Source organism: Alligator mississippiensis, chromosome 1 (assembly GCF_030867095.1).
Source record: "Alligator mississippiensis isolate rAllMis1 chromosome 1, rAllMis1, whole genome shotgun sequence".
Classification (NCBI taxonomy): Eukaryota; Metazoa; Chordata; order Crocodylia; family Alligatoridae; genus Alligator; species Alligator mississippiensis.
The window spans coordinates 434,276,685-434,289,904 of record NC_081824.1 but is presented as its reverse complement, the minus strand read 5'-3'; the positions used below and the strand labels follow the sequence as shown (position 1 = coordinate 434,289,904).

Genomic DNA, 13,220 nt, shown 5'->3' with positions numbered 1-13,220 from the left:
CCATTATGTAACATGACCTTCATGATGTGCTGTAACCTCCATTGTGGATCAGATCATCCATGTTGTAGTAGAGTGTTGTCACTTATTTAAAATACTGCCTGAGAAGCTGGCAGGGGTCAGTCTACAACTTTCAATTCTGCCAACTACAGCCCATCTACAAAAAGAATGGTCTACATATCAGCAGGGGAAAGGGCTGGAGTTCCTTAGTTGGAACACATTTGCCTCCACTTCCTCTGAGCCTGATGTTAGGGTCGGAAGGGACCTCAATAGATCATCGAGTCCGACCCCCTGCATAGGCAGGAAAGAGTGCTGGGTTCAGATGATCGCAGCCAGATGCCCATCTAACCTCCTCTTGAAGACCCCCAGGGTAGGGGAGAGCACCACCTCCCTTGGGAGCCCATTCCAGATTTTGGCCACTCGAACTGTGAAGTTCCTCCTAATGTCCAGTCTAAATCTGCTTTCTGCTAGCTTATGGCCATTATTTCTTGTGACTCCCAGGGGTGCCTTGGTGAGTAGAGCCTCACCAATTCTCTTCTGTGCCCCCATGATGAATTTATAGGCAGCCACAAGGTCGCCTCTCAACCTTCTCTTGCGGAGGCTGAAGAGGTCCAGGTGCCCCAGTCTCTCCTCATAGGGCTTGGCCTGCAAGCCCTTAACCATACGAGTGGCTCTTCTCTGGACCCTCTCCAGGTTATCCACATCCCTCTTGAAGTGTGGTGCCCAAAACTGCACACAGTACTCCAACTGCGGTCTGACCAGCACCCGATAGAGGGGCAGTATCACCTCCTTGGTTCTATTTGCCATGCACCTGCTGATGCATGATAAAGTGCAGTTTGCTTTTCTGATGACTTCATCACACTGACGACTCATATTTATCTTGGAGTCCACTAGGACTCCAAGATCACTTTCTGCTTCTGTGCTACCAAGCAGGTAATTTCCTAGGCAGTAGGTGTGCTGGACATTTTTCCTCCCTAAGTGCAGCACTTTGCATTTCTCCTTGTTAAACTGCATTCTATTATTTTGTGCCCATTTGTCCAACCTGTCCAGGTCTGCCTGTAGTTCCCTGCCCTCCGGTGTGTCCACTTCTCCCCGCAGTTTTTTATCATCCACAAACTTAGTGTACGCTTCACTCCCTCATCCAAGTCTCTGATGAAGACATTGAAGAGTATCAGTCCAAGGACCAAGCCCTGCGGAACCCCACTACCCACGTCCTTCCAGGTGGATACTGACCCATCCACCACCATTTAAGGGCAGAAGCTTTCTGTAAGGGCCCTGTTTGTCCAGCAGGTCTTCAGTAGTTGGGGTCTGTTGATGATGCTCTGCAGTAGGGTTTTTTTGTTGTTTTTGTTTTGTGTTATTTTTCAAACCAGCTATATGTGTAAATCATTAAAATTTTACAGTTTGGAATTGTACAGCATTATATGATAGGAATTGTACAGCATTTCAGACAAGTTTAAAGCTCATTTAAACCTCATGATGGTGTACATAATTGATAGGCAGCTAATGATAGGCATATGACAAAAAATAGAGAATTATGCCAAATTCTCATTGAAGAGGAAATATCGTGGAAGCATATGTAAACTGAAATTGGTGCTTTATTACCTGCGCATCCAATAGCAGTCCATGATGGAATAACACTCCCGAGTTCCAGCTTGTAGTGGGATGGGGTTTGCATACTTTTATAGCCAGGAATCTTAATCTGCCAGTTCTGACCACCTCGGTTCACTAGTGTACGTCATCATTTTAACCAAGAAACCCCAATTTACCTTTAATTCAAGTATCTAGTTAGTGTTTACGGTTTTTGCCTTGTTGTTGCAGCTCCTGTGTAGAGGAAAATTTGAGTAAGATGATATTCAGAATATTGAATCCATCACAGCCCATATCTTCTCATTCATCTTTATGGCTGCATGTTTGAAGTGTGTGTGTGTGTGTGTGTGTGTGTGTGTGTGTGTGTATAAAATATAGACTCCAGTGGTCCTCAAGAAAAGAAGCTTGATTATGCAATATTTATAACTACATGCTGCTTGTTCTTTTCTCTCTCAAAGATAAGCTTGGGACCACTCAGTAGAAAAACATTAATTTATGCCCTTTTGTTGCACCTTGAAAGATAAGGTACAAAAGAGCCCAAATATGATAGGAAGAAAACATTTCTTTGCTCTTCACAGTTTTGGTTGGCCAACTACCTCTGTTATTTGGTATGACTTCTAGAGTCTTGAGTGCCTGATACCCTTTGCTGACATATTACCTCCAGATTTTCTGGCAGCCTTTACAGTCCTCCTTAGGGAAGCCTTTACAGTCCACTTTAGCTCCTAGCTAAAACCTCCCTATAAATTATCCTAGAGGCAGTATTGTTCAGTAGCCATATCAGTTGTCATGCAATGGTTTTCTTGACTTCAGGACTTTGGATGTCTAAGGAAATGCAGAATGTGCTGGTGGGATCTTTCTCTTTTGAAGGGCAGAACTTTCCAGTTCCAAGACAGATGAAGCTCTGACCGCCCTCATGGATTCTAGGTTTTTCTGACCCTCTTTTAGATTTATATCCCTACTTTATATTAGATGGAGAACACCTCTGTACCCATGCAGTGCTCTGTCCTTTGTGTACGATCCATTGGAGCCTCCATAGACATGCCAGTGTTCCACAAAAGGAAGTATTAGCGTCCCTTTTTTGGGCAACAGGCAAAATGGTGAGATGGCTGTGACATGCAATTCACTCACTGAGCTTACACTCTCCCCTTCCTCTCTCTTTGGGAAATGCTCCCCTCATTTCCAGAACCCTTAAACCAGTATCACAAGAGACCAGTCAGTCTTAGGTACCATCATTGTGGATCCCAACACCATATTGAACTGGATAACTATACTAATCTCTTTTCCTGTTTCTTTCATGAAATGTTGCTTGAACAAGAATCTTCTGCCTGTTCTTGGCTAAAGGGGAAAAGGAGTCTATAGTAGTTAATCACTTGGTTCTCCTCCCCACCCCCCACAAAAAAAAGGCAGGAAATCACTTTGGACTTAAGAAACCATCTGCAACTTTAGTTAGCACAACCATATTGAAGCTGCTTTAATCCCTCCATGGAACAAGGGTGCTGCTTTGCATATTTTGACCTTCAGGAGGCATACTTTCCCACTACTATAATGTTTTCACACAGGAACTGTTTCAATTTTGTGGTTGGCCAGGATCACTACCAAAACAGAGTTCCTTATTTTTACTCCCTTTCAGCGCAATATCCAGTTTCTCAGTGAAATGGAGCCATTGGAGCCTTAATAGACCCATTGTTGGAAATGGTGGCCACCTGCTCATTGCTCCATCTGTCTATACAGACAGCCTTAGTGGCTATTGCTTTGGCAGGGAATGTGAGAGTCAAAGACTGGCAAATTCCCTCTCGCTTATATTGGCAAAGTCTCAGACTTGCTCCAAGTTTCTACCCAGAGTTGTTATAGAATTCTGAATGAATTCACAGAATCACCTGCTGGTTTTCCTCCCAGAGCCTCACTCTGAGACCTGAAGCATATCTGTGTGTGTTTAGTGGGAGGAGAGCTTTGTCTTTGGAGGGCCAAGTCATTCGGGCAATCTCCGTGGCTGTTTGTTTCCATAGCCAAAAGGTGAATAGATACCATGACTTTTGCCCAGAGGCTGTAGTTGTATCTTGGACTTCATCAAGTGTGCTGTGAAATTACTAAGGTGAACCCACCATTGGGGATCAAGGTTTACTCTATCAGAACCCTTGTCCTGTCTTCCAGATATCTGGAAGGCTGCCAACTGGAACTCCAGAATGCAGTCTTCCAGGTGTTTGTCTAAGATTTGGAGACTTCCAGATAATATAACCATTGCTTTGAAGTTGCCCACTGGGGAATGTGCTTGAGGGCAAGTACTCAGAGGAAGCTGCTTACCAATAACAAGAATTGATTGAGATGGAATGGCCATGTTCATAGTCTTTATCATGCCCTTCTTTTCTTTTTTCTTGGGTCCCTATGATTTGGGGATGAGAGGACAGGCTGGTTGCAAGGAAGTGGGAACAGAAAGTGATTTGCTCTCCAGAGACATATAGGGCAGTGTGAAACAGAGTGTCCACTGGCATTACTAGGGCAGGGGCGGGCAATTATTTTGGGCGGAGGGCCGCTTACTGAGGTTTGGCAAGCCACCGAGGGCCGCATGGCAGGCAGCCAAGAGCAGATAAATATTAATTTTCTACATTTTTAGGGGCCCCGCGGGCCAGATAGAATGGCCTGGTGAGCCGCATCTGGCCCGCAGCCTGCATTTTGCCCATCCCTGTACTAGGGTAAGAGATTTTGCAATTTTGAATACTTGGATATTTGCCAGAAATGGAATATGCATATGGACAATACATTTCAAAGAACTCTAGTTACTAGTAAGAAACTTCTTTCTTGCATCTAAAATAAGAAAATTCAAGCATAAATTTTCAGTGCTTACTTGCCACTAGATAGTTACTGTCAAAAAGGAGTACACACATGCGTTTCAGTCCTTTGAGGCATTATTTATGAACAATGAAAGTTATTCTATGCCCTATGGCAAATGTTTCTTTGTAACAGTGGGGGTCAGTCTTTTTGGTAGGTGTTCCGTGTGTCCTCCCCAAGCATCACTTTGATTTCCTTTCTCTGCCTCATCAGCTGCTCTGCTTTCATCTTCCTGCCCTATCTTCCATTATGCTGCTTGTTCCCTCCCTGATCTGTTGTGTGCCACACATGGAGGCAGGCTGGCCACCCCTGCTTGATAGCACAATTTAGGAAATTTTAAAAATAAGGTGACTTCTTGATAGTCAAACTCACGGAGGATCATAAGGTAATGATGCACTTGAAATAAAAGCTATCATCTGAGAAGAGTAAAAACCTTTGCTAAATAAAGGGGATAAAAGTCAGTGGAGTATCAGGTTTCAAGTTAACCAACAGAACCTGAAGGCAGGCCCACAAGAAGTGAATTTTATTTGAATTGTATGCCAACACCAAACACATTGGGTAAAACATAAGTCACACTCATCAACAGAAGCCCAAACTCAGAACCAAGTTGAAGGGAGTACAGTTGTCTTCAAGTTAGTGTAGTTTTCTTTTTGCACATACCGGATCTGAATGTTATGCATTTCAAATTAGCAGTTACGTAAATTGGAATAGTGGTACCCATTTTTGTAAAAAGGAAGTTTGAAAGCACATTTCAGGAGGACCGGAGTGCCATACCGTAATGTGGTGGAGTGTAAGAATTTCCTTCTTCCTGGCTGGAAGGCAGGGTTTATTGATATCCCATTATTGAACGATTTGACTTTCCTTCCAGATATGACCTGCTCATTTATCCAGTGCATTCTTACTATGTGCTCCAGGTAGTTCTCTGCAAATTTCCTAGTGGCTTGTCCAGTTAAATTTTACATAACTAACAAACTTGAGTTCTAAAGCTAATTAGGCTCCAGTGTTAAGAAGTTTTTCAGTTGTTTGTGCTAAATTTCCTTTCCTTGAATTTCTTCTCCTGTCCTCATCCTCTGGATTACTTATAGCAACACTCCCCTTCTTTTATTAATGCTAATTCATTTACAAGTATTGGAAAGGTGTGATCTCATTTTCCAGAATTATAATGTTATAACTATAGACTTTTTTCCCCCTGTAACTTTATTTTTGATTTGTAATCAGAGAATCATGGGAAGTTAGGTATGGGAGAGACTTCAGGGGGTTCTCTAGTTCAACTGTCCCCTGCTTGAGGCAGGATCATCCCTGTCCAAACGTTCTATACAAGTGCTTGTCTAACTTATTCACAAAACCACACAACAACCGTGTCATCTAGCTGCAACTACATTGCTCCAAAATGCCAAGAACACCCTATCACAGGTAAAGAGGTGGGGGGTGGGAAAGGAGGGCACTGTTAGCTGCAAGGGTTATTAAAGTAAATTTGAGATATCCCAGGAAAGGACCACACACTTCCAACAACATTTGAAATGTGGGAATTATGTACAGTTTTGTAATGCAATTATGCATTTGGGGGTGGTGCCTGACACCTCCAGGTTGCAGAGATGCTTTGAGCATGTTTTGATGGTGGCACGTTGAGCAATGGCTGTGCTAATCCCTGTGACTGACGCAGCTTGTCCTGATGCTGCCTGCCGTGCCATTTGTCCCATTGTTGGTAGCTGGTTTGACTCTGGCCTGCAAGCAGTACTGTGGTCCAGATCTAGCCTGAGGGGCTAGGCAAGCAGGATGCCTCTGGTTTAGGGTTGGGTCTGGAAGAAAGGGTATTGTGGCAGAGTCTTTTGAGCCAGGGCTCTAGTTCGTGCATTTTTCTTTCTTTTTTTTTAAATCGCTTCCATTGGCCAAAGTAGGTTTATAGGTTCTTTAAAATCCTGGGTGCTTATCATTCATTGCATGTGCTGTAGAGCGGTGGTTCCCAACCTTTTTTGTACCAGGGCCCATTTGTAAACATCAATGGCCAGTCCTGACCCAGTGCCCATCACTCCTGACCTGATGGCCTCTGCCCGCAAGCTAAGCCCCACAGTGTGTTTGGAGGGAGAGGGGGGCAAGCAGCCCCTTGCAGGCTGGAACTTTGCCACCCTGCAAGGAAAAAGCACTGTTTCCTACGTTTTTCTCCTTTAAAGGAGAATCCGTTTTTAAAGTTTGTTCATGACCCTTTAATATATTCTTGTGACCCACGGGTTGAGAAATGCTGCTGAAGAGGAGAGCTATAGAAATAAAAAAAAATGAGAAACCCCTCCTGAAAGGGAAGAGCCTAGCTTTAAAACTGGGTTGTCAAATTTATGGTGGGGCTAAATCCAGCCCACAGAGCAATGTTGTATGGTCTGTGGTGTTAGCAGAAGGGCCAGGGTCTTGCTGCTTCTATCTGGGGAATGAAGCCCAACCTGTGTCGGCAACAGGGTGGCAAACGATGGCTGTTAACTTGCCCTGTTGCTGTACCTGGATCAGGCTTGTGAGGAGCCCATGGTCCCTATGCAGTCTGGGCAAGACTGGGGTGAGTTTGACCCACCTGGTTTGAAACAGTCAAGGAATCCCAGAGGGAAAAGTATGGTGAAAGCAATAGGTCAAAGTCTGGTGCAGCTGACTAGCATGGAATTTTGTTATGGATGAAGTTAGCTTCTAGTTTTAAAACGAATGCTTTGATTGCAATTGAATGTCATCTTTGTGACTCTTAAAATGCTCCTGACCAATGGCAATTGACTTAAGCAAGCATGAGTGTGTTAAAGTGGTGGTGCATTGTCTGCCACCTACGTTGGATCTGGTTACAGCTTTGCTGTTTGATCAGAGAATTCTTCTTTAGGCTAGTTTCATGGGGGGGAGGGCAGGCATGCATTATGCTGTAAACATTTAGAAATTTAAAAAAAATGTCCATTTCTATAGAAAATGAAAAGCCTTGATAGAGCATTAGTTAGGTGTCTTTTCCTCTGGCCGTATTTGATACTTGATGATCTGAAGGACCAAGTTAAAGCAGTGGCAAAATGGACAGGAAGATGGACAAGCTACACTGCTAAAAAGCAGGATGGCAAATTTTACTGAATGTTGCACAGTACATGGAATAAATCTGTATGTAATCCAATTTCAGACATGCTTAATCAGTTTTGTATATGGTAGCCTCTGTTAACTTAATATAGGTCATAGATGTTGTTTAGAATGAGAACCTATGTTTTAAGTATTATGGTGCTATATACTAACTTCTAAATCAAGATTACTTGTGACCGAATACAGATCTCTCTTAACTTAAGTTTTGGCATGCCTGTAATTTTAAAGTTCTTTATTTGTTGTATGTTCCACTAGATGTAGTAGAGATTAATTTTTATCTGTAAGGAATTAATCTTTATGTTCCACTTACTAAATGTGAGCTTAATAACCAAGCTACATTAGTTGGTACTATATTGATACATGTAAAGGGTTCTCCAAGTGTGAACTGTGGTATAAAATCTCAAATGTATCACTTAAGGGTAGCCTAAGAGCTTCTGGATGATGGATACCAATTAAGCCTAGCTTACATAATTAACTGACACTTACATAGTTTGAAGTATTATGTTTAGTTGTATTCTGAATAATTCTAAGTACTGTTGGCTGGACATCCACTCATATACTGCAGACGAGACTGAGAAATGTGTTTATAAATTTGTCTGCTGGAGTGAAGCAAATAGATTCTTAATTCTGGTTTGTAAAAACTTCGGAAAAAAACTTGCAGTTTAATACTGCAAACTCATCCAAGTTTTTCTTTTCTTTTTTTTGTGACTATTTCAGGATACGCTGTTTCAACCAGGAGCACCAGCTTAACCGGTATATGAGAAGCAGATTTCTTACACGAAAATCTTGGAGCAGCTCATTAAGGTAAACAGGTTGCAGTGGATTTCTGGATGGGTGAGTATTGGAGAAGAAAAATACTCTCCCCCTACTTCCGTGGTTCCTTTTTGTTTTAAAAGTTAATTGCAGAAATCCACAAGTACAATTTTTTTTTTCAATCTTGTGTTTTCAATCTTCTGTCACAAAGTACAGTATGGCTGAAGTACTGCACAGAGGTTTGGTGGTATCACACATATAAATTCAGGTATGTGTTTGAATGTACTACCATATGGTCACATCTGTATTCTTTCTAGTGACTTATCACAGCACCAGCATAGTCATTTATTACAGTGAACTCCCATCTACTGCTGTTCTTTCTAGTGGCTTTAATATATATATTTAAAATTATATATAAAAATGAATCTATCCAAGCTGCTTTTTGTCATACTGGATTATCTTGCATGCAATATACCTCCCCCCACCCTGAAAATTGCACCCCCAGAATTGGGGTGTGCTCTGGATAGAAGCAACCTGCTTTGATTCCTGTTCTACAGTGCAACAGCTGTGGCATGGCATTATTATTCAGGCAGCTGAGAGATACAGTTGACACAATGGCGCATTGTTCTTTATTCCACAGGTGTTAACAATAGTCTCTCCTTTTAATGGTCTTTATGTTCCATTAATCAAGTTAACCTTACTGCAAAATCTGCTAGGCTAGCTCTTCTTTGTTTCCCTTTTCCCATTACAGATCCTGGAGACTCTTAACTCTTTTCAAAATCATAGATCCACTCATAGCGAACAATCTTCAGCAGCAGCTAGGCTTTAAGATTAAGTTAAGCAGGGAACTGAGGGTGAGTTATCTGAAGATTAATCTCTGTCCCTGCTCTATGCAGCTATAACTCTATACAAATAATGTTTTCTTCATTTTGCCTTCAAAAATAAGGCATGTATTATATTTAGGGGTGTGTTGTATATGGAAAAATATGGTATTTGAAATACAGTTGCAAATATAAGTGAACTTAACAGCATTCTAAAAATTGCAAAATAATTAACTGAAAACAAAGCCAATTGCCCTTTCTGATTAAGGGGTAAGGGGACATATAGAAGAACCTTATGAAGAAGGAGGTGGTTAGGAAAGCTTTAAAAGAAACATTAGCAAATGAGCCAGGGCCTTAGAGGGAGCTTCTTTGCAGTAGTCAGAACAGGAATTTGGGAAAGTTTGACATCCTTCTTCCTGTTAACTGATGATCTATTTCTTCTTAGCCTTCAGCCATGGGCAGTTGATGCTGCCTTAGTTGGGGGGGCATATGCCGCTGCTGCCTTCAGCTATCCCAAACCTCTTCTTTCCCAACAAGAGCCATGTTAGGTGTAGGGAATTGTGTTTATGTAAAAAAAAAAATTACTTGAAGAAATTTTAAAACCATGGTACGTGTGATGAAACAAGGATTAATCGATGTTCAGTTTTAATTTTGTTGCATTAGTTTACCTTGGCAAACTGTGAGCACATTTTTTTTCTTTTTAAGACTACTGTTAAGTAGTCTTATTTAACCTAACCTATACCTTGAGTGACTCAATCAGTGGCAGTAGGGAAAGTGGTGAAATGAAAACATTAAAGGAGGTCTTGCAGGGGGAACTTATGGCACGATTTATGGATATCCCTAATAATGGTGGATGCCACAGACAGTAATGAACAGGGTTACTCTCTATCAGTGGTGTTCAACCTCCAGTCTGTGGGCCAGATCCAGCTTGCTGAGCCATATCATCTCGCCCATGGGACTCCCCACTGGTCTGGAAATATGACAGTGGGGGAGCAATGGCCATTAATGCTGCCACCTGCTCTGCTGCTACCAAGTTTTCAAGCCCTGCTAGCTAGATGACAGCCCTTTGGGCTGGATAGGGTGAGTGGGCCCAATCCAGCATGCATAGGGCTGGGGGCTGGGGTGGAATGTATGGGGTTAGGGCCACGTCTGCATGTTGACCCTGTGCTGGATCTGGCCCAAAGATTGATTCCACGTACTAGATACTTTGGACTAAACCCCCACTACTCATCTGGCCCAAAGTCTGGAACATTTGAGCCCTGTTGCTCTAGATCAGAGGTTCTCAAACTGTGCTCCACACACCACCACTGGTCCACGACCTCCATTCAGGTAGAAAGGTGACCTAAGGCTAAAGCTGACAAACCTTACACCTGACTTCCCGGAACTTTGCTCGAAAAAGAGGCACATTAGACAGGGAAGACTACTGATATTAAAATATGAGTCGTGTGCTTTGATTTGTAGAACAGAAAAAAGTTTATTAAATGGTCCACTGAGACCCTCAGCAATTTTCAAGTGGTCAGTGAAAAAAAAAAAGTTTGTTGGTCCAGTGCTTTCCCTCTGAAGCATTCACTCCTGCCATTGTTGGATACTGGATTAGACAGATGATTAGTTTGACCTGGTATTGCATTTATACCTTAGAAATATAAACTGAATTCAGCAACATTGTTGTTTCCTGACATCTCTAACATGGATTCCTTATCCTGCTCTAAGTGCATGATTAGTCAAAGAATGTATCTTGCTAAATGTAGTGCCATGTATCTGCTGTATTAGTAATAAACCTGAAATTGGTAATAACCATATTCTTTGCTAGTATGGCATAATGATGTTGAAGTGATTGCATTTTTAGGTCCGAAAAACAAATAAGAGGGTTTGAAAGCTTTGCATTTTTATTGTGTTGATCCTGTTAAAAGAAAATCTAAAGCAAAGACTTTAATTTTATGAACTATTTTGGCATTAAAAGAAGTTACTTCATTTTACTGAAATTACTTGTTTTCCTCTTTGCTTTACAACAGCTTATCTGGAATGGATGCAAGTTCTTTCGGAGGAGTAGAACTATCTGAACATCCTTCTGGTTTACTAGGGACTACCGCCATGGCAGCTGGTCTTGCGAATGTAGGAAGTTCTTTTGGAGGACCACCTAATTCTCTAGTTTCTAGATCTAATAAATTCCAAAACTCATCTATAGAAGATGATGATGATGTAGTTTTTATTGAACCTATACAACCTCCGCAGACCTCTGCATCACTGATATCGGATCAAAGAAGCCTTACATTTACTTCATCAAAAAATGAAGAGCTTCAAGGGAATGAGTCCAAACTGCTTCCTCCTCCAAAAGACTTAAATTCTCAAAAAGGAAGTATAAGTGAGACTATTATTATAGATGATGAGGAAGATATTGAAACAAATCAAGGGCAAGAGAAGAATGCTTCCAGTTTTAATGAACGAAGGCTTCCAGAGTGTAAAAATAGAACCAACGATATGGAATTCTCAGCTTCCAGTTTTTCAAGAAGTAAGGTAAATTCAGGAATAGTTAATAGTGGTATAACCACAGAACCAGACTCTGAAATTCAGATTGCTAATGTTACAACATTAGAAACAGGTATGAGCTCTGTGAGTGATGGTCATTTAGAAAATACTGAAGGGCGTGACATGAACTTAATGATTACACATGTAACGTCACTGCAGAATACCAACTTGGGAGATGTATCTAACGGACTGCAGTCAAGTAATTTTGGTGTTAATATACAAACATACACCCCATCTTTAACTTCACAGACCAAGACTGGTGTAGGACCTTTCAATCCTGGTAGAATGAACGTGGCTGGAGATGTGTTTCAAAATGGAGAATCTGTGACTCATCATAATCCTGGTAAGTTATGATTTTAAACCTTTCTTTTTAAGTTTAAAAGATGCATAAAATCTGAAAGGTTTACAAATTACTGTAATGTGATGGTTTTAAAATGTATGCTTTAATAACTGCTTTTTATCTTCATGCTTAGAAAAGGAACTTGATCTTTTTCCCTCTCTTTTATCTTTGACTTGCCTAGTGATCATTCCTAGATGGAAATAGAACCTGCTTATTCAATGAAATGAAGTGTGCCATATCTTTAAACTTGTCCTGAAATAGCAATTAGTTAGAAAACTCATTAGAAGCCTGGGAAACATGATTTATAAGGAAAGGCCAAAAGAAATAGGATTGTTTAGTTTGGAGAAGAGAAGACAGGGGGGACTTGAAAAGTCTTCAAATACCTGAATAATGATTATAAAGAGGATTGAGATATATTTTACTCTGTGACTGGGGATAGAACTAAACAATGGCCTTGAGCTGCAGCAGAGGATATTTAGCTTGGAGATTTAAGAACTTCCTGACTATGCAGGTAATTAAACATTTGAACAGCCTACTTTACAGAGGTTGTGGAACCTCCATCCCCGGAATTTTCAAGAGCTTGTTTGGATTTTTCTGGGTGATAGCCCTTATTGGAATAACTGCATGGTTAGGATAGACTTACTGCATTTGAAAGCTTGTTCAAATTTATCCCAGTCATGGACTTGGTCCAATAAAATATATTGCCCATAAACATCCTTGCCTTTCATGTTTTTCCTGGACCATCAAAGCTACAGCATCACTCCAGTCTCACAACAGCAGGTTAGACAGACATTTACCTGGGATGGTTTAGTCACTGATGATCCTGTCTTGGTTGTGGGCCTCTGAAGTAAGGTCTGCAGGCATTAATGGTGCAGTCAACAATTGGTTGATTGTCAACATCAGGCCTGGGACAGGGCTGGCTCTGGGACACATGCCACATGTTCACTTTAGGTTGTCATACAAATTGGCCACAAAGAGGTTCCACTAGTTGGGACTGCTTTTAAGAGTGCAGTCCATTATATATGGAACATCTCTGTGGGTGGTTGGTCATTTTATGGCACCATAAGTTAGCTGAATATTTGACATATTGCAATTTATGGCACGATTTAACAAGTCAGTCACTCCATAAATGTAATGTTGGGCAGGGCTGTAGGTGACTTATGAATTCCCTTCTAGCCCTACTTTCCTATGATGCTCTGTAATTTATTCATAAAAAAAATAAATACCTAATCCTTCAAAAAAGCAATGTTTGCTTCTGTGTATAACTGATTTGGCATGCA

General features: G+C 41.3%; 1 protein-coding gene across 10 annotated transcripts in view; it reads left to right on the top strand.

The window, feature by feature from the left end:
• Positions 1–13,220, top strand: part of ZMYM2 (zinc finger MYM-type containing 2) — a 160,583-nt gene that overhangs the window by 51,747 nt on the left and 95,616 nt on the right. For 5 of the 10 annotated variants that reach the window (XM_019481976.2, XM_059720653.1, XM_019481979.2 and 2 more), the window contains exons 2-4: positions 8,218–8,304; positions 8,465–8,521; positions 11,087–11,943. In XM_019481976.2, coding sequence (XP_019337521.2) covers positions 8,258–8,304; positions 8,465–8,521; positions 11,087–11,943 — 961 coding nt within the window. In that variant the 5' untranslated portion in view covers positions 8,218–8,257. Of the gene's footprint in view, positions 1–8,217; positions 8,335–8,464; positions 8,522–11,086; positions 11,944–13,220 lie in introns of those variants that run through there. The other 5 variants (XM_059720662.1, XM_014600685.3, XM_019481980.2 and 2 more) reach the window with 5 other exon arrangements.